The sequence below is a fragment of the Myotis daubentonii genome, chromosome 6 (assembly GCF_963259705.1).
Source record: "Myotis daubentonii chromosome 6, mMyoDau2.1, whole genome shotgun sequence".
Classification (NCBI taxonomy): Eukaryota; Metazoa; Chordata; class Mammalia; order Chiroptera; family Vespertilionidae; genus Myotis; species Myotis daubentonii.
Window position 1 is genome coordinate 9,919,238 of NC_081845.1, and position 21,789 is coordinate 9,941,026.

The 21,789-nt window shown below is 45.7% G+C and overlaps 1 protein-coding gene and 1 long non-coding RNA gene across 4 annotated transcripts in view; both read right to left on the bottom strand.

Annotated features, from left to right (window-relative positions):
* The window catches only part of LOC132236784 (uncharacterized), a 146,478-nt gene that overhangs the window by 81,232 nt on the left and 43,457 nt on the right, over positions 1–21,789 (bottom strand). The gene's annotated exons all lie outside the window — the stretch shown is intronic.
* The window catches only part of PPP1R14C (protein phosphatase 1 regulatory inhibitor subunit 14C), a 57,190-nt gene that overhangs the window by 8,800 nt on the left and 26,601 nt on the right, over positions 1–21,789 (bottom strand). The window contains exons 2-3 of one of the 3 annotated variants that reach the window (XM_059700028.1): positions 11,100–11,183; positions 9,564–9,596 (exon numbers count right to left, since the gene is read on the bottom strand). In XM_059700028.1, the coding sequence (XP_059556011.1) occupies positions 9,564–9,596; positions 11,100–11,183 (117 nt within the window). Of the gene's footprint in view, positions 1–9,562; positions 9,597–11,099; positions 11,184–13,991; positions 15,549–21,789 lie in introns of those variants that run through there. The other 2 variants (XR_009453360.1, XM_059700029.1) reach the window with 2 other exon arrangements.

A 21,789-nucleotide genomic window follows, 5' to 3' on the forward strand; every position in this document is an offset into this window, starting at 1 on the left:
CACTCTACTCTGAGCTCTCATCCCTCGATCCCTCCTGGGCCCTGTAGCTCTCAGCTTCCACCTCCTCCTGCCAGCTCCGTCCTGTGCAGGAAGTGGCAGATGGACACCCGTTTTGTAATTATCACCAGAGCCAGGTGTCTGGGAACCTTACCTAGACGCTCTGAGTGATTCATCTGTTACTCTCATTGAGGATGTTGCAATGCTTAAGCGAAGATGGCTCCATCCGAAAGGAGGAAAAGCAGAAATCACAGCATCATTGCAAATCACTGCTTTGTGTATAAACTGCCTTTATGTCATTCTATGAGCATTTCAAGTCATTTTAAAAGATAAAGTAAGTGGATATTATGTTGTAGCCCTTTGATTAGAAGCATTTTCTGAAAAGAAAAAAAAAGAAATTTAGAAAGAAATGCTTCGACCGCTGCTCAGTGAATGGTGTCACCAACCACATTAATTATATAGATCATGCCAGCTCCAATAAAGCATGCATAACAGAATTCTGGATGCCGGACCTGCTTTTCCAAAAAATTATCCACCCCTTACACAGAGTACAGGGTGGATGAGGAGAAAGAGCAGGTGAGAATTCTGAAGACTGAGATTCACGTGGGTCAGCAACTTCCCTGTGCTCTGCCTTCTCTTTGTCACCCCAGTTGATGCACCAGTCATTTCCTTAAAAATACACAGTCACAGGGACCATCTGCTCCTGGTCTGAGACTCTCTGCTGGATGACAGCAAATCAAGTCAGCTTGCGCTCTCCCCTCCCCCGCCCCCATATAATTTTGTATTAGTTGCAGGTGTACAGCATAGTGGTTAGAAATTATATACTTTACAAAGCAATCCCTGTGATATTTCCAGTACCCACCTGGCACCATACATAGTTATTACTATATTATAGACTATATTTCCTATGTTGTACTTTACATCCCCATGACTATTTTGCAACTACCAATTTGTACCTCTCAATCCCTTCACCTTTTTTTCACCCAGCCCCCAGCTCGCACATTTTATGTAGCTACCTGACATTTCTTCCAAAAAGCATGGCATTGAATAGATGACATGAGAGTGAGGCAATTTGTGATCCGGTGGAGGAAGAGAAGATTTTTTTTTTAATTTGAGACATAAATGACATATGTTATATTAGTTTCAGGTGTACAACATAATGCTGTTAACGTAGGTAGCCAGTTAATATTAATAAAGGAAGGTCGAGATGGCAGCATAGGTAAATGCAGTACTCGCTTCCTCCTGCAAGCACATCCACATGACAACTAAACTACAAAACAACCATCATTCAGAACCATCTGAAATCTGGCTGAATGGAAGTCCTACAACTGAGGAATTAAAGAAGAAGCCACATCAAGACTGGGAAGAGCTCCTGCACAGCAGCTCTTCCATTGTAGTCACAGTTGGTCCTCTCAGCCAATTGGCCTGAGGTTCAATCCCTCCCAGTGATGTCAACAGCAATCAAGGCTCAACTACAATAGGACAGTACACAGAGCCCACACAGGGGCATATCTGGACTGCCCAGCTCAGGTAACTGGGGAGGCTAAACTACTGGGCCCTACAGAAAACCTACTACACAAGGCCACTCTACCAAGTCTGACAGGCTTAGAAACTCTACCTAATACATAGAAACAGACACCGGGGTGCAGCCAAAATGCAGGGACAAAGAAATATGTGGCAAATGAAAAAAACAGAAGAAATCCCCAGAAAAAGAACTAAATGAAATAGAAGCAAGCAAACTACCAGATACAGAGTTCAAAACAATGGCTATCAGGATACACAAGGAACTTAGTGAGAACTTCAAGGAACTTAGTAAGAACATCAACAACATAAAAAAGGATCAGACAGAGCCCTAGCCAGTTTGGTTCAGTGGATAGAGCATCAGACTGTGGATTGAAGAGTCCCAGGTTCAATTGCAATCAAGGGCACATGCCCAGGTTGTGGGCTCAATCCCCCATTGGGGGCGTGCAGGAGGCAGCCAACCAATGATTATCTCTCATCATTGATGTTTCTATCGTTCTCTCCCTCTCCTTTCCTCTCTGAAACCAATAAGAATATTTTTTTTAAAAAAAGGATCAGTCAGAAATGAAGGATACACTTAACTGAAATAAAGAATAATTTACAAGGAAACAACAGTAGAGGATGCTGAGAATCAAATCAGTGATTTGGAATATGAGGAAGCAAAAAACACGCAATCAGGACAATTAAAAAATTAAAAAATGCAGATAGTATAAGGAGCCTCTGGGTCAACTTTAAGCATACCAACATTCACATCATGGGGGTGCCAAAAGGAGAAGAGAAGGAATAAGAAATTGAAAACCTATTTGAAAAAATGATAGGAAATGTCCCTTACTTGGTGAAAGAAATAGACATGCAAGTCCAGGAAGGGTAGGGAGTCCCAAAAAGATGAATCCATAGAGGCTCACCTCAAGATACAAAAGTAAAATGCTAAAGGTTAAAGACAAAGAGAGACTCTTAAAAGCAGCAAGAGAAAGCAGTTTGTTACCTATAAGGGAGCACCCATGTGACTGTCAGCTGGTTTCTCAACAGAAGGCAGTGCCAAGAAATATTAAAAGTGATGAAAAGTAAGGACCTATGATCAAAATTACTCTACCCAGAAAAATTATCATTTAGAATTGAAGGTCAGATAAAGAGCTTCACACACAAGAAAAATCTAAAGGAGTTCATCACCACCAAACCAGTATTACATGAAATGTTAAAGGATCTTGAAGAAGAAGAAGAAGGAGGAGGAGGAGGAGGAGGAGGAGGAGGAGGAGGAGGAGGAGGGGAAGGGGGGAAGGAGGAGGAAAAAGAAGAAAAAAATATGAACAATAAAATGGCAATAAATAGATATCTGTCAACAATTGAATCTAAAAACCAAAATAAATGAACAAGCAGAACAGACACAGACTTATAGACACAGAGGACATTTTGACAGTTGCCAGATGGGAGGGGGGTGGGAGATTGGTTAAAGGGATTTAGAAGCACAAATTAGTAGTTACAGTGTAATCATGGGGGTGTAAAGTGCAGCATAGGGAATACAGTCAATAATATTCTAATAACTAGGTATGATATGAGATGGGCATGAGATTTTGGGGACTATCACTTAATAAATGTTATAATGTCTAATCATTGGAGTGTACACCTGAAACTAATGTAATATTGTGTGTCAACTGTAATCAAAAAATAAAAAAATGATTTAAAAGTGTTAATAAAGGAAGGTAGCAAAGGGAATCAGACATTAAGCATATACACTAGGGAACTGAATTGAACGCTAAGCCTGCTTCACTAGGAAGCTGCAGCATTCATAGGCTCCCCACGGGACTGCTGCATCCTCTGCCCTCAGCACCAAATCCCCCAAATGGGCAGGAAGGATCTGAGGGAGGGATAACGTAATAAGGGGATCATTCCTTTGCTGGGTGCATGTGTAGCAGGAGCCAAGATGGTGACCATAAAAGGGAGGTGCCTAGCCGTGGAAAAGGGTAGGATTGGATAAAGGACACAAAACCCTGGAAGATCCAGAAACGGGATTAGTTAGGGGATGGACCCAGTACAAACCATGAAGGACTGGGAAAGAGATTGGTAAGTTGGAAAGCCTGAGATAATATAACTGAAGCTCAACAATGGCAAGGGCTCCCCACCCCTGAGTCCCAACACACATTAGTTCGCCGTTCACTTGTGCATTCTCTCTCCATAGCAGCCATGTGGGCCTAGCAGCTGCGCAGGCCCCAAGCTCAGCCTCCATGGCAGCCAGGCAGGCTCCAAAGCAATGGCACAGAATTTCTGGACTCTGGCCCTAATTCTGGGCTTGATGAAGACAAGGCATGACTTCTTCCACAGTGGGACAGACAGAGATGGGGCATCGGAACCTGGGGACAGTCTTCTATTTCAATTCCAATAAATCTTACTACTACATCTCATCCTCCCATACGTGGGTCCCCAAAATGCTTTTCTTGTGACTCAGTGGAAGGACTGCATTCCCACCAGCAACATCATGACATACTCACCACAATAAGTCTAGTTAACATTCACTACCACATAACTATCCTATTTTTTTCTGTGATAAGAACTTTTAAGATCTACTCTCTTAGCAACTTTTAAATATACAATACGGTATTAACTCTAGTTACCACACTCTGCAAGATGAATTTCTAGATTTAACAAAGTTTAGGTAAGTGAGGACAATGGAAGGGTAATAGGTATCTCTTTTAAAACATGATGGCAACCCTGAAAATGGTTCCAAATGGCAAAATATCCACACCCAAAGAACCAGCGAAGCATTTAAACATCACACTGTAAACTCTTATTGGCTTAAATATTCAGGTCACACAGGAGGCCAAAGGGACAGGCAGTGATTCAGTACTGAGAACACAGTTTCTGGGGCATCCTCAGCCCCGCGTGACACTGGGATTTGCTCCCTGCAGTCACAGACTTTCAGCACCGTCATCACTACCCACTGAGATATTTAATTTCTTTCCTCTCAGAGGAGAGGGTGGATAGTGTTGTTTATCATTGGAGAGGTTCATTTGCTAGCAGGGCACACCAGAACTGATCCTATTTTTCATTATCTGAAAAGAGGCTCATGAATCTGTTATGAGTAAAGGTTTGTGCCTGCTGTTGTTATAATCACTTCTGCCAACAGAAATTCCTGAAAGTCTTAGGCATCCTGGATGACCCCCCTACCCACCCCCAATCACCCCATCTCCTTTAACTTAAAAACCACTGACACTACTTTGTCCATTTATTTTCTTGACTATATGCCTTTAAAGATTAATTTGTTCTGCTGATAAGAGCAGTCCCCTTAATCTACTTTAGAGTTTCAGACTACTGCTCTTAGGCTAATTTATTTTGTACCCAAATTCTAGCCCTTATTTGTATGCAGAACAACAGTTCCTTTGCTCTTACCATATTCAACTTTACCAGCATTTAGTTCTTACTTCACTTACTAATAGTTTTCTCAAAATCCACACACTTGGAATTCAGACAACATAACATAAAATCTACATAAATGATCCAACCAATGCAAATAACCAATGGAGTTAATTCAGCAAAATTATAATCTCCCATTTTATAATCACCACAAAACTAAAGTAATTTCATCAAGGATCCCATTACCAACGAGGGACAATAGTACTTCCTACAAGAACCTCAGTCTCATGTAAATGAAAGAAACCCATTTCCAAACTTTGAAATTTGGTTTTGGTAGTAACTCCCTTTGCTAAAAATTATAGCAATCCAAATGTCATGTGTTAAACTGCTCTTAACTCATATTCCCTCTTCTGTCTAGATAAGTCTAAACACAAGAAGAGAATGTGGAGCTGCTTATAAGATAGAGTTGATCAGCTTTTAAAACTCGATCATTCATTTTGAGTTTAATGAAAAAAGGACAGGCCATAAAATCACACTCAAATCACTCAAAAATGACAACCATTTTAAAGGCCCACTGCCCTTTAAAACCTGTACCCTCCTCCTCCTCCATCTCGCTTTAAAAGAAAAAAATCATTAATTGCTGGAAGAAAAGCATCCAAAGGCAAAATACATGTGGCTCTTCCTATCATGGCATCTCTTTTTTCTTTCCTTATATTACATCACAATTATTGTTGTCATCATCATAACTATTCTCATGGTCAAACTGCTTCTAAGAGTGTGTAGTAAAGAATTTAACCTTGCCCAGAAAGATGTCTGGTCTTTGCCCTCAGCTCCTGGGAGGCATGCTCTAAGCCCTTGGAATGTTCTGCCTGATGAGAGTGTCTTTGTTCACCTGGGGCCTAGGGACATGAAAGACAGTCTAACAATGTGATGTAGGGTGGGGACTTCGGGTCACATGGTATCAGCTCAATGTCCAGAGGGCCTGTGGGCAGTCAACCATGACTATGTGACCAAGTCCCAATAAAAAAATATTTGGCTCAGATGAGCTTCCCTGGTTGGCAATGCTCTCTACACTGCCACACCGCATAGCTGAGAGTCAACACTGTCTGTGACTCCCCTGGGAGAGGACGGCTGGAGGCTCTGCACTTGGAACTTTCCTGGACTCTGTCCCATGCATCTCTTCCCCTGGCTGACTTTCATCTGTAGCCTTTCACTGTGATATAACTGCAAGTGTGACAACTTTCAATGAGTTCTGTGGGACCTTCTAGCAAAACAGCAAACATGAGTATGGCCTTGCACTTGCAATTGGTGTCAGAAGTGAGAATGGTGTTGGGGATGGTTTCCTAACTCGGCAGAGGATGTGGAATGAAGAATAGGAAATAAATGCAGAGTTTTGCTCCATGACTCCATGTCTTTGGCAAGCCCACCTACTAGTAATGTTTCTGGCTTGATTTTCCTCAATGAAGATCATCTTAATCAGGTTTATAAATATTCCAGAGTGGCGCATGTGCTCACCCAGTAAGAATTCAGAGAAAGGAGGTGAGAAGTAGACAGAGCACAGGATGTCAACTCAAATGTAGGGTCCAAACACCAGGTCCAGCACGGCCTGGCTCTTTTTCCTGGGCCAAGGAGGCCTGGTGTATGAAGAGCCCTATTCTAAGTGTGTGAGCAACTGACATACTGGGACCAAATTTTTTGGCTACTAGGTAAGGTTACTCATGTTTCTGGTGAATAAGTCCCACCCCTTTATTACTTACCCCCTAATTACCGTACACTGAAACATAAGGCTCTCATAGCCAAGGGCTACAACCACTAGAATGTCCTTTTCTTCTGATTATAGTCTTTCTTTGGAAGCTCCCAGTTCTCTCACTAGTCAGAAACATTGTTCTGAAGGTGGCAGCTTTCAAAGGTTGTATTTCAACTTAATCTAGCATTCAAGCTCTATTCCTCACCGCAGCCCAAAACTGCAGTCTTTTTTAAGGAAACCTCATAAGAAGCCACATGAAAAGGTTCCCCTGAGTGTAGACACTCACACCTGTTAGAGTGGAGTGAAGTGCCCCCTTCCTCAGTTTCTCTAGCAAGTACAGATTCCCATAAAATCATATCCTATTAAGCACGTTGGTTCCTAACTTAGAGAACCATGGGATAAGCTGACACCCTGGCATTTCTGTCCTGTTATTCCTTCTTTAATATTCTTTCAGCGTTTAAATTCTCCCCATAGCTCACTGTGGCCTTATACGAGATTGTTTTTAAAAGGAACATACAGATTCACTGCTTTATCTGAGTTCCTAGATTAGTTACAGACACATAGATGTTTGATAAACATTTGTTGAGCAAATGAATAAAGAAAATATAGTAAAATGCCAAGCCGCGTCTCCTCCCATCACCCGCACAGCTTCTCTGTGTTGTAAATATCCAGTTTATAGTTTCTCTCCCCTACAATCCGCTCAGTGAACAGGGACTGTGAGTACTTCCAGGGACACAGAAACTCAAGAATATTTCAAACAACAGGTTAAAATGCTACATGGGTAAGAGCTGATGTGATCAGAATGAGTTGACAATGGCCACCACAAAAGCATGTCAGAAAGTGAGACCAAGGCAAAAGCTGAGGATTCTGCCTTCCGGCTGCCAACACAGAAAGAACCACAAAGCAGGCCTGCTCCTGTCTACTTCTCTTTACAACCATGAGCAGAAATTCCTTTCCTGCGGACGTGCCATTTCCGCGACCCGGCAGGTTACTGAGGCCCAGAGATGCTTCCCACCACCTACTCTTAGACTTAGTCATCTGCATGAACCCCTGACCACATCCACTTACAGGCTTTGATTGCCAAAATGATAGGAAATAGCACAACCTCTGTTTCACAGAAATGAAATAAATGCACAGAAAAAAAAAATCAGATGTTTATCTGAGAGAATGGCACAGCCACCTTCAACTATAAGAAGAGATTTCTAAAAGCCCGTGGATTGGACTGGCAACTACCTTAACAGATGCTAACACAGGTGCCCTCAATCCCATATTAAATGTATTTTCTGTCACATCCCAATGCAATGGAGGCGCTCCTATGTGATCTTAAGATCTGAAAATCATGCACAGTTAGACTGAGAAATAGAAAAGCAAGCTCCTCCTCGTACCCCCACCCCTGATTGCTACAATGTCTGCTATGCCGTTAACTACGGATCCTCCAGATCCAAGTAATAACCAAACAAAAATACTCCTTTTCTTCTTGCATTACATAAAGACATTCTTTTTCTACATTTCAATCAGCTCTATGTTAATACCTCTCCAGGAAAAAAAAATGGATGTCCAAACCTGGCGGGGAGGGGAACAAATCCTATATAATAAAAGCCTAGGTGGCGTCACACCCTCATGCGATGGCCACCATAAGATGGCTGCATGCACAGTGGAAGTTCCGAGTGGTAAGGCCTGGGGGTCCCACTGCTCTGCGCAGCGTGGAGGAGGCTGGTCACAGCAGGGGAGGGCACTTGGGGGCAATCAGGCCGGTAGGGGAGAGCAGTTGGGAGCTCTGAGGCTGGCAGGGGAGGGCAGTTGTGGGTGATCAGGCTGGCAGGGGAGGGCAGTTGGGGGCGATCAGGCTGGCAGGCAAGCAAGCAGTTAGGAGCCAGAGGTCCCGAATTGTGAGAGGGATGTCCGACTGTTGGTTTCCCTCGGCAGTCGGACATCCCCCAAGGGGTTCCAGATTGGAGAGGGTGCAGGCCAGGCTGAGGGACACCCCCCACCCGTGCACAAATTTCATGCACTGGGCCTCTAGTTGATTTAATAAAAGACACTGCTATTTTTTTTCTTTAGAAGCTTAATCTTATATCTGACTTTCAAAAGTATGACTATGTATTACATTGATTAAAAAATATTTTTAATAACTAAAATTAAAAATCTCTGGAACCACAAGATAGAATCAATATAAAGAAGAACTAGAGATTGTAAGAATAAAGCTCAAGGTAGTAACTGGCCATAAACCAAATGATCATAAAACACCCAGTCATTTAAATCTTACACATTCTTATAAAAGCAGGCTTTCCCCTCACTTTGTAATTATGTCACTTCAAAAAGCAGAAGTCCTACCACCAAATGGACTCCCAAGCATCTGATAAACCTTCCTATTTCTCTGATTTATCACAGAGATATAGTAAAAGTACTTCTTTCACCAATATTTTCTTAACTGATCAAATCCTCAATTTCCCACATTGTTCTTTTGGTCTTTAGTGTATACATTAAATGCTTCGGTCTAACCAAACTAATACCCACTGTTTTCCACAGTAGTACTTATACACTTGATAAGTATCCAAACTAAACATAAAATTGCTCCTTCCAAAAGAGGCAACTGTTCAATTTTGAACAACAGAATTGGCTGTAAGCTTTTTAAAAAATACACACCTAGACACCAATAGAATGCATTCTCCAGTTACAACCTAAAACCTCTACTAAAATGATTCCAAAACCTCTTACAATTACCTTTGAAGTTTGGCTTTTATATAAAAGCAAGCAACGCATGAAAATCAATTCATTTTAAGTCTTCCTAAACCAGGCATGTTCAGGCTTACAAATAATTATGGGTAATAATTGCTACTTAGTATATATGTAATCAAACCCACTTATTGTGGTTTGGCTTTAAAAATAGACTAATTGATTTAATAAAAACCAATTCAAACATGGCATTTAGGAAACATTATTTGCTTACCTCTGTTGGTTTGTGGCAGTCTACGAGAGCTTCCTGGAATGAAATACACAGAAGGTAAGTTTTATTATTTTAAAAATCAGTATCATTTTAAAAGTGAAATTAAAAATTACTTCTTCTTTATAGTATTATTCTAAACATGGTGAATCAACATTTCACATTGACTATCTAAAATCACACTTTATTTCAATACCCACTGACCACCTAGAGATATAAGGAGTTGTGCAGGGCCAAGGTGGTTTGGTGGTTGAGCTTTGACCCAGGAACCAAGAGGTCACGGGTTTGATTCTTGGTCAGAGCACATGCCAGGATTGCGGGCTCGGTCCCCAGTAGGGGGTGGGCAGGAGGCAGCCAATCGATAGTTTCTCTCTCATTGATGGTTCTATATCTCCCTTCCTCTTCTAAAAATCAATTTAAACTTATTTTTAAAAAGATATAAAGAGTTGTGTCCTTCATATGCAGGAATGCCTTACATTTTCCAGAGCACATGCATGCACAGGCATACACACACACCTTTCCTTTGGGCTGCCAACTTGGTTAATAATGAACGGGATATACTTAAATTGAGACAGCCTATGAAAGATGGTGACAATCACACTGGAAAGTCAGGGGCCTGGGTCACACCTCTGCAGGCTTCAGTGTCCTCACCTGGGAACCAAAGGGGATGACCTGACGGTAGCTACACCCCTTTCAAGTTCTCAATGTTAGGAAAACTTGATGTCATTCCATGCTGTATAAAACTGATGCCCACTTTCCTTTTTTTAACTTTCATCTCCCACTTAAATTTACCAACAATATATAATCATTAAACCAAGACTTGTTCGCCACTCAAGGGATGTTAGTAATTATTAACACATTCATGTATTACAATGTGCCCTTTAATTGCCTTTAGCGATCATTTGCCCCTGGTAATAACCAACCACCATTAACAGTAATTATCTGTGAACATTCAAAACACTGGCAAGTCAAAGGTTGATTGGTTTTAGAAACTCCCAAATATAGATTTTTAAATGATAGATTTGACCTCTTCTGGGAAGGGAAATAAATATTGTATTACTGTGGGCCAAGGAAACATGAGACATCTCAGCATGTACCAGGATGCTATCAGGTGAGCATACTCTAGTAAAAGAAACTTTATTAAACAGAATTATGTTGTACATAATCTTATGTAGAAATGAATGTCATGAATGATATAATCCACAACTGCAAGATCAGAGTCCTGAGTTTAGACACCCAGTTCCAGCTCAGCCCTTCTCCCTCTCATACAATTGTTGGGCCTCTCTTCCTTCTCTGGCACATGGATCTCAGGAGGCAGAGCCAGCTCTCCCTCCCAAAAGAAAAGGCTGGAAAAACTCACATCCATAAGGTGCTTCGAGAACTGACTGTTGTCAAGAACTGCTTTACCGTCAGAGAATCAGAGGTGAGCTTCATGAGGGTGAATACTTAGCATCCCATCACTTTCCCCTCTGCAAGCTCAGGAACCCCGAGTGGATTCAAGCACCTACAACGGGAAGGTTCTAGATTTTGAAAGCTGCTTACCCGTAATTTTAAAGCTCTCTCTTCTTCACTGTCTGCATCAAGAAGATCATCAATGTCAATTTCTACATCTGGCATTTCTTCTTCCTGGAGGACAAATGGGAAGGCATTCTTTTTAGTGAGAAACTACATCGTGCTGAACCAACTTAGCTGAGTTAAATAAATGACTAGATCACCAGTTGACAACATAAGGGAAGAAGAGACTAGGAGGAAGAGGAGGGAAAGGAGGGGAAGGAAGGGGAAATGGGAGAGAGGAAAAGGGGGGAAGGGAAAACAAGAAAAAGTAGGGAGAAGGAGGGAGAAAAAAAGAGGAGGGAGGGAGGACGGGGGATGGGAGAGGGGGAACAAAGGAAGTTTAAGAGTCACAAAGCAGTAAAAAGTAAATTTTCAAAAATAAAAAATTTCTGCTTTCGGGCAGAAAACTGCAATGATAAGTACACAAGAAGGATTGGTAAATTATAGAAAGAGTAGTGAGAGTTGGGGTTTCCTACCCAACAACTACCCTTCTCTTACCCTTCTCAAAAAACACTGCATTTCACATTCCCATTAGAATCAATATCTTTGATTCTTTTTGGGGGGTTTAATAACTTCTTTTATGATTCTGGGTCTGAGGAAAACCTGATTTTATCACAGGTTTCTGAGGTGGGGCCCTTGGATGAGCCTTGCCTGAGCCTAGCCCCAGTTCCTGACTCAAGAGAGGGCTCGGACCCAACTGAAGCCAGTGAGGACCTCTGGGAATAGAAGCTCTTCCAACAGACGCACCCTCCGCTCTCCCTCCGATCTGAAGGTGGGCTGGGGCAGCTCTGAGCCTGAACATTGCCAGCAGTCATCATGGAACCCGAAAGGAGTGGGGCTGGCTCCCCAAAGGGGCAGGGGCAGAGAAATAGGGAAAGGGGGTTCTGGAGAATGTCACTCAGTCACCGAGTCAAACCTCCTCTAAAACCGGCACATTCACAAGTAAATTCCTGTTATCATTTCAGCCAGAGTGGCTGGAGTTTAATATTCCCAGAACTAAACGTCCAATCCAGAAAGGAGGGCAAGAATGTACGGCTGGAATGTGTGAAAGGCCTCACTGACTTGGAACCCGTACTTCTGATCCAAAGTAGGTCTTTGCTGCTTCTCATTTCTCCTGCTACCTGATCTTCCCCCATACCTCTGAGGGTGCTGAAATCAAATCACATCTAAGAAACGCTGTCATTTTGCATTGCACCTTCCCATTAGGAGTCACCTGCACTCCAACCCCTCCAGCCACAGGGATGGGCGAGAAGCGATTGAGAAACATGGGGGGGCGGGGGGGACACCTGTGCATCCACCTGGCTTAGCCGCTGTGTGTCAGCTGCATCATCTGGTCTTCGGGGCAAGGCTGACTTCCTGAGTCTTTCCTTTCTGAGAACATTTTCCCCTGTTCCAACACAAAAGCAGGCCCAAGTGTTTTGAGGACACTGAGGACTCTGATACACTGCTGTGAAACCACAGGGGCTGCTGCCCTGCCCTGGAATGCACGGGGCCCACTTGCATCCAGTCCCTCTGTCTCTCTGAGTGGAGCCCTCCTGGGGCAGAGCAGGGAGATGGATACAGATGTGGACTCTTTATGGGCAGAGGATGCTGGGAGGACCCCAGGGCTCCACTCTGTTGTCAGGACACCGGGAAAGACCACACTGGACATGTGCGCAGCTCCCCCTCCCTGGGTACCGGTCTCCTTGCCCAGCCCTAACCTTCCCCTCCACGACCTGCCTGTGCCTGCCCGACTTCCTCTTTTTTTTTTTCTTCTATTTTTTTCTTTTTCTTTTTCTTTTTCTTTTTCCCTTTTCCGACTTCCTCTTTTTGTGTCTACGTGAAACCCTGCTGAAAGGAAGACTCACTGAGGGAGAATTTAAGATGACAGTGGTGGAGCTGTTAAGGGTGCCAGACTTCTCAGAGTGAAAGGACGTGTGGGACCTGAGACACCATCCAAGAAATGCCCACGGTCACAACACCACCGGCAGCCCTGAACTCGGAGTGACGCCGGGAAGGCACAGCCTCGGGGCCTCCCAGCCACGGCCTGTCTCAGTCGCAGTCTATTTCCTTTCCTCTCCCCTCCCCTCCCCAAATCAGTCATTTGGGTGCAGCATTTATATTTGGTTGGAGCAGCAGGTATATATTTATGTGATGGTTCATGAAATCAAGCAGAGGAAGACGGTGTAGGACCTGCTCCAGGAGTCACAGGTACAGGGCCTCTGTGTCCGCTCTTCTTAAAGGAGATCCTAAGTAAATAATGGCTTGCCCAGAAAGCCGCAGAAGGGTTTTCCTGCAGCTGTTATTCAGCTTTGATGCTCCACCCAATTTGGTCAAAAGGGCTTTTACTTGTGTTGCAAGACAGCAAGCTCCAGGCCCGCCCACGTAGGAGGCCCTGGCAATTAGGTGTCCTCCGCCCAGCTCTCCCCCAGGCCGCGCGTGACCCACTTTCCCCAGTCCTTGAGATCCAGGCCGCCCAACATGGCAGCCACTGGTGGTGTTTAAATTGAAATTCACTGAAATGAACTCAACAAAGAATTCAGCTCCTCAGTCCATGAGCCATAAATTTCAGTGCTCAATTACCGCCTGTGGTGAGTGACTACTGCCCTGGACTGTCCCCATAGAGCAGTGGTTCTCAACCTTCTGGCCCTTTAAATACAGTTCCTCATGTTGTGACCCAACCATAAAATGATTTTCGTGGCTACTTCATCACTGTAATGTTGCCACTGTTATGAATGGTCATGTAAATATCTGATATGCAGGAAGGTCTTAGGCGACCCCTGTGAAAGGGTCGTTAGGCCGCCAAAGGGGTCATGACCCACAGGTTGAGAACCGCTGCCTATAGAGGCTCTCATTCCTCAGGACAGCACTGCCCTGGAGCACACCCACCCTGGACTAGAGGTGGGAAGCAAAGCTCCCTTCCTTCTCAGAGACCCTCGACAGGATTAAAGAAAATGCATCGCGAGGCCACCGCCATTACTCAAGGCAGGTGGCTGGGAAACCCTGGGCGTGGCCATCCCGGTGGGAAAGCTGATGCAAACAAGTCCCCGAGTCATTACAAGAATCATGAGGCAACGGCACTGGCTACCAACCTATGTTGCTACCCACCCTCATCCATCAGAGGGTAGGAGGGGCCTGAGCCCAGGTGCGTTCCCACCGTCCATGATGCCAAACCAAAGTCTGGGTGAGAGGGACATAGAGACACGGGCCACAGAGGCACATGTGGGAGAGGCCTGGGAAGCAAAGGCTGATCTAGTATCGGGTATAGAACCCTGTGTCTATTTGGCATTTAATATTTTTAATGAGGAGTGTGGAAATAGTCTATATTCCACTGACGTTTTCTGTGTCTCTACCTTCTGTATAAAGCAGTATCACTGAATGTAACCTTAGTGACACTGCTTACTCTGGTGTCCCAGAGTTCACTGGGCTTTGGGGGTTTCCCCACATTAAACACAGATCGAACAATCTCTTCAGAGTCATTGAGGTAAGCCACCAGCTGACAACATGTATTCACATGCCCTCCTGTAGGGACGCACGGAATAAGGCACCTGATTATTTGGCGCATCTTTCCTGCTGGGAACCCGCTGTGTACGAGGCACCATGTGTCAGCCGCTGTAAGGCTCTGTCTTGGACAGACATGCCGTCTAAGCTTAGGACAAAACAATGTACAATGGCACCAAAAGAGAGAGACAGCCCAAGTGCCCTGGCACTTAAGGAGAGAGAAATTTCCACCTGGGCCGGGCCGGGAGGTTTCACAGAGGAGAGAGCATGTCAGCTGGCCTTGTGGAATAGCAGGATTTGGACAGGTTTAAAGGGGGAGGGGGAGCATCCACAAGAGGCAACAAGGTACAAAGGAGGCAAGAATACAAGGTGTGTTCTAAATACATAGTGCAGAAAGGCCCTTTTCTTGAGTCGGATAGCAGATATTAAAAGAGGCTACACAGGAAACAGAGATGAGAGCTGAGGCAGATAGGGGCTCTATAAGGAGTAGTGGGGAGTGTGGCAAACTGATGAAAACAAGTCCCAGGAGAAGACAGCAAAAGAACACTCCTTCCTGCCTATTGCACTCAGGGCTGTGAGATCCTCCAAGTTTTCAGGAAAAGTTGAAAATACAGATCTTTATTGTAAAAATATCTTGATTTCTTTTAAGTTGGTTAATAATTCCTTAAAATGTTGTGAAAGACACACAAAGTCCGTCAGCCTGACAGTTTCCCCTCATCCTGTAAGACCAGAGCCACTGAGGGCTCCAGAGCGAGGGTGGGAAATGCCAGGAGGGAAGCTGGCCAGCGGCAGGGCCCGGGCGAAGGGAGGAGGTGAGCAGGCCGCTGAGAGGCACTTCTCTTATCGCTCATCACCCGCCTCGGGGAGAGTAACAGCTAGAATGCAGGTTGTGGCGAGAAAGAAGATTTCAAACACTGATAAGCAGGGAGGGCAAAGCAGGTGGAATCTGGAGGTGACCTGGATGGTGGACGAGGGAGAAGGACAAAGTAGAGAACGATCCCAGGTTTGAGCTGAGAGGTTTTGGAGAAGACGCCATCATAGGACCACCCTGGGACCTTGAGGACATTTCACAAACCAATGAGCAGTTCTGAGTTAAGCCATTTCCAGTGCCCGCCCCATGACCGATGAGCGAAGTACCTCTCAGCATCCTCCTCCCCTCCTCCCTTCGCCCAGGCCCTGCAGCTGGGCCAACTGCCCAACTGGCACACCCAGGGGCACGCTGCCATGCTGAGTGACAGAGGCACAGCCCTGCTGGCAGAGCCCTTGGCCTGCAGCCAGGCCTGCAACAGCCAGGAGCTCCTCACGGGCTCAGGCGCCAGGCTGCAGCAATGCAACTGAGGCAGGTCCCCGAAACAGTCAGCCTGGGTGACAGCACATGCCACACACCACACACACACTCACATGCACATACACTCACAGACACACATTTACATGCACACAGCACACACACACACATTCATATGCACACACCACACATACATTCATATGCACACACCACACACACACACACACATACACATACCACACACACATTCACATACCGCGCACACACATTCACATGCACATACCACATGCACACCACCACACACACTCACATGCACACACCACACACACACATTCACATGCACACCACCACACACTCACATGCACACATACTCAATACACACACGCACACTCACATGCACACACCACACACACACTCAACGCATACCACATGCACACACACTTCTAACTAGCTACACCATGAAGACTGTCAAGTGGAGTGTCAGCTTTTAAAAAACAGACACGCTCACCTCTCTCCACAGTGGAGGGGGCAGGACTGCTCAAGCTAAAACAGCTTGAAAATGGATTATGGTTTTCAAGCTCCATGACAACCAGCTTAACAGCTTGCCGAAGGTGACAGTGGCTCACAGCACAGTCTCCGCCTTGAAATGGGGGTGTGAAGTGCCCTGGGATGGCAGCCCTACGAACACTGGCAGCTGAGGGAGGCTCATGGGCAGCGGGGCCGGGGGTGGAGACAACCTGTTATGACAGCCACCACCTCCGAGGGCCCCTTGCTCTAGGCCTGCAGGGGAAACCCACACAGGGAGACGCTGGAGAGCGGAGCAGCCTGCAGCCTGGGGGTTGGGTGAGTGTCCTGTGAAAATATTTACACATCATGGTTTCACTTTATGACAATCCAAACAACGCTCTATAAGCGAGCCTATTTATTCTAAGAATCGTCTGGATGGCCGTCCGCTAGCCAAGTTGGCTCTGTGTGTACACATTGGCATCGAGCAGAATTACGTTGTCATGGGCGACTGAGAAAAGGCCAAAGGGTAGGTTTAATACTTAAATGACTTATTTACACCAAGCGAAGCCAGAGATGTCGCTTTAAGGATGCTGAGCGGCAGCAGTCTGCACCTAATTCCCAACCCACACCCGTGACACCCGCCGCCACAGTGAACTCATGTTGTACCGCTGAGTGCCACTGGCTGGCTATTTACATTTGATTTGCAATTTTGATTTGATTTTATAATTGGAAGAACCATCAGCAGAAGGAGTTTATACTTGCTTTTAAGTGGGATGTGTTTACATATTATATTATTAAACGTTTAAATCAGCCCTGGGATCTGCAAGACATTTCGTCAGTTAACAAGGAGCCAGCTTTGCCGCCTCACTGGAGGGGCCGCAGAACATCGGCTGAAGGGAGACGGGGAAGCTTTCAGAAGGAAAATGGGTCACACGGAAGGACAGGGACCGATGCCCTCAGGCCTCCCCGCAGAAAGCCGAGGAAGCAGTGCGCAGGGGCAGCAGGTGGGCACAAGGAAGGGTGTGCGCACTGGCGCTGTGGACTCCGCGGTGAGGGGGGCACTTGGTGAGAAGGTGCTCAGTCCGAGAAGTTAGGGGAGCACGGGATGCTGACTGCAGGAGGGAGGAGCTGTGTGGGAAAGCGGGGTGACGTGGAGCCAAGCTGAGGAGGTGCTTTCCCAAGTCTGAGCCCCATTTCCCTTCCCCTCCCTCCATGCAGGGCGCTCCTCCTCCACCCCCAATCTCTGCCCTTCTTAAAACCAACATATAGTGACTTGTTGAACAAATGAATATTTCTGGAGAGATTATCGTAGCTCTCCAGACACAGTTTTTAGAAAAGGACTCAGTCGGGCAGAAATGGTGTTATGTGTCCCACCCTTGGTCTCAGTGGGTCATAAGGCCACTCTTTTCTGAGATAAAAGGACCTGGGGGTGGGAAGGGTCTGGGTCAACAGGACACAGAACAGGAACCCAGGGAACAAATCCTCCATCTTCCCACACAGGCCCCTCTGACCTGCCTCTCAGCACAAATGAGACCCTTGGGCAGGGCCCAGGGAGTGGCCAAGTGCATGGAGTTTAGAGAGAGACCAGTCCAGGTTTAAATTCCATCTCTGCCCCTCACTACCGGTGTGAGCTGGGGCAAGAGAGCTCACCCTCCCAGCCCTTGCCCCACGCATGTAAAATGGGGGCGACTATCTAATTCCAAGAGCTCAATGCAAAGCTGGCATGAAGGTGCCCAGGCGTAGAGCGCACACTCAGCCAATGGTAGCAAGGACCACAGACGGTGCTAAGTAGCCTAGGCACTGAGGAGCATCGGTTCCTGTTTCTAAAAAGAAGTTCAGCCCTAACCGGTTTGGCTCAGTGGATAGAGCATCGGCCTGTGGACTGAAGGGTCCCAGGTTCGATTCCAGTCAAGGGCATGTACCTTGGTTGCGGGCACATCCCCAGAGGGGGGTGTGCAAGAGGCAGCTGATCGATGTTTCTCTCTCATCAATGTTTCTAACTCTCTATCCCTCTCCCTTCCTCTCTGTAAAAAAGTCAATAAAAAATATATTTTTTAAAAAGTTCAATGCAAATGTCTCTTCCCAGGAACCTGTCACTCCTGGTGCCTGAATATTTCAAGTAAAGACCTAACACACACCCAACTTGTTCAGAACCATAAGGGTGAAAAGAAAATGTGAGCAGAAGCCCCCAGATGCAGAGCTTCCCGGAAACAGGAACACGTGCTCTGCATTTCTGCAGCGTTGTTAATAATTACCATAATAATGTACACTAAGTGAGTGCTTGCTCTGCGCAGGCCATGTGACCACTGGCCTGGGGTGCCTCACCCACTGACTCCCCTCCTCCCTCTGTCTGCTGGTGGTGAGAGGCCCACAGTGTAACGTCCTAGACAAACCACAGGAACTAGAAAGTCAGCCTTCGCATGAAAGTCATCAGGCTCCTCCACGACGTGACGGTGCCTCTTACACTGGGCTCCGCTCCTAGCTTTCTCCTCTCCCTCAAAAACACTCCCCATCCAGAACCTCTCCAAGGCCTAAGGAAGGTACTCGTGGCTGATAATCCTTGTAACCCTCTGAGGGCCTTCGAGGATTGAGATTTGAGTCATTGCCCAAGGTTACGTGTCTGGAACCCACAGGGGTGACGCAAGTAGCAGGAGTTCAAGCCTTCATTGGGGGTGGGGTGAAAGGCTAGGTTTGTGTGAAGAGCATCCTCGCCCGCCTTCCTCGGCCCCAGGAACCCTCATCTGTCAACGCTGTCACTCTAATTGTGACAGTTTCACCTTTAAAATAACAACTTGGGCCCTAACTAGATTGGCTCAGTGGATATGCAGACTGAAGGGTCCCAGGTTCGATTCCAGTCAAGGGGGCATGTACCTTGGTTTCGGGCACATCCCCAGTAAGAGGTGTGCAGGAGGCAGCTGATCAATGTTTCTCTTTCATCGGTGTTTCTTACTCTCTATCCCTCTCCCTTCCTCTCTGTAAAAAAATCAATAAAATATATATATTTTTAAAAAGAATCTGATGCCTTGCTCCTCCCACTTTGCTGAGGAATGGCATAAATGGAAGAGGAAACAGTGCTCGCCCCAGTGGACACTCCATAATTATCTGTGGAGTGACCGACCGAATTATTTATTTTGAGTTCCAATGGCTCTCTGCACTGGCAAGCGAACTCGTTGTTAGAAAGGCAGGCAGGGTTGAAGATTTATGATTGCCCAGGTGCCCCCCCACCTCCCGCATGACCATAAATCCTTGGCAGCCTCTAGCTGTTCCAAGGGGCCCCGAGGGCAGAACAACAGTATATTGTAAGCACTCCCTTCAGAAGGCCCTGGGGGTGCTCTTGCTTAGAAAGAGCAGTCTCCTAGGACCACAGCTCTCAGTCCCTAAGACACAGGCCCGGGGAATCCCATTGCCCCACTCACTGAGGCGGGTCCTTCAGCCCAGACGATGAGTAGGCTGAAGGGTCTCAGACCTTCTACCCTCCGTATCCAGTGTGCACCTGGAGGTGGGGTGAAGGTCATGCAGGCCGACCACTGCCCACGACGTGACACTGCGTCCACACCTGGAGCTCCTGTCCTCTGACCTCCCACAGCTCTGTGGTCATTCGCACATCACATCTCATCATAGTCACTAACACATTAAAGCCCATCGAGATTATGTGTTGTCTCCCCGGCACACTAAAAGCTCCCTGAGGACAGGGATGGTGTTTTGTTTCTTTTTGTAAACCCCACCCCCTCACACACACACACACACACACACACATAGATGATATCCAACCCACATACTTACACAATGAATTGTTTTCAGATACAATGTTTAAGCCTAAAACTATCACTCAAACTACTTCCTAGAATGTTTGAGTTAAGAATAAGAGGAACCCACATAATTGCATGGGTGCTTCGTTTCCCCTTGAAATTGACTGAGGACTGGAGATGAGATGGTCACACAGGTTACATAAGAAAGGCTATAAACAGCAACTGCCCTAGGTGTGTAAGCAAAGGCAGTCCAAAGGGACAGTGGACCTATATTCTTTTTCTAACTCTTGCCTTCATTGATCGGTTCATCCCAGACAGAGAGCCTCTTAGATCAATTGTTATATTTATGAATTGGTTCAATCTCACCTTTAAATTCCATGTCAATAGTCAACGTGCATAGTACTTGAGCAGACTTCCCGTTTATTCATTGAGCTGCTAAAAAAAACAGCAAACGTCTACTGCCAAGCAATTTAAATAAATGCACAGGGTCTTAAATTATGGAACAAATTGAAAGAGCAACTTGTACACTTTCCAGCCACCGGTGTCAGGCATTTCATCAGGTTCACAAACGACAGGACTATTTGTGCTGAGGGTGACCAGAGACCAGAGGAGCCCATCTCTTTCTGTGTAAAAGGGAGAGTCATTTCAGAGTGAGGGGAAGCCAGCGTAATTTAATAAAACGTAAAATATCTTAAACGGAAAGATATTTCATCATTTTTAAGTAACAGTCAAAAAACCACACTAGGATAATAACCTGCTGCTTGGTAGACAATTGAAGAATTCTTCCTTTAATTAATGATAAAAGAATGATTGGTACTTCACATACAAATGGTGGTGGAACATTATTTGGTTCTCTTCGCTAAGTTACACACACCATTTAAAATCCTGCATCATTTCGTGCACATTCTTTAACCAGAGAATAAACAGGATTGTACAATACAAAGATAAATCTTGGCTCGAGCTGTGTCCAAATCCTCAGAAGGATTATGAAGTGGCTGAGTAACCATTTGGAGGTGGGAGTGGGGGTAAGGAAAAGGTAGCCACAATAGAAGAGGGATTTGGAGAAAGGAAGGAGATAAGAAAGCCGTGCCCACACCAGGCATTCAGTAAACATCTGCCGAGGAATTGGAGGAGAGCCAGGGTGAGGAGGTTGGGGCGCCGGGTCAGGAGCCACATCACAGAAACGGCAGCTGAAGGGAATGGGGCCTGAGCTGTTATCACGAATGGGCTGCCTCGGAAGGACAGATCCAAGTGACCCAGAGGGGGGGTTGGAGAGCTCCCTCCCTCCTCCAGGTCACAGGCAACTTCTTTATATATGTCAAGTATGTATTACTGGGCGTGTTCTCTGGAGATGCTGACTAAGGAGGCCTGGAGTGGTTTCTAAAAGCTCCCAGATGACTCTGATAAACAACAAGTTTGCAAAACACAAGACTTGGTAACATCTAAGCTTCCTTCTTTGCATGAATCAAAGCCTGGCCCACATCAGTGCGTGGCAGCCTCTATAAATGATTTTTACTTTGTAGTTAAATAAGAGATCAAGGAAAGAGACTGCAGAAAAAGGGAACTGAGCCCTCAGACTATTATAGGGTCTATCTCCATCCCACTAAAAGGCCAACCGAATGTACTGTGCCCACGTCATCCTATAGCACGCTCAAGC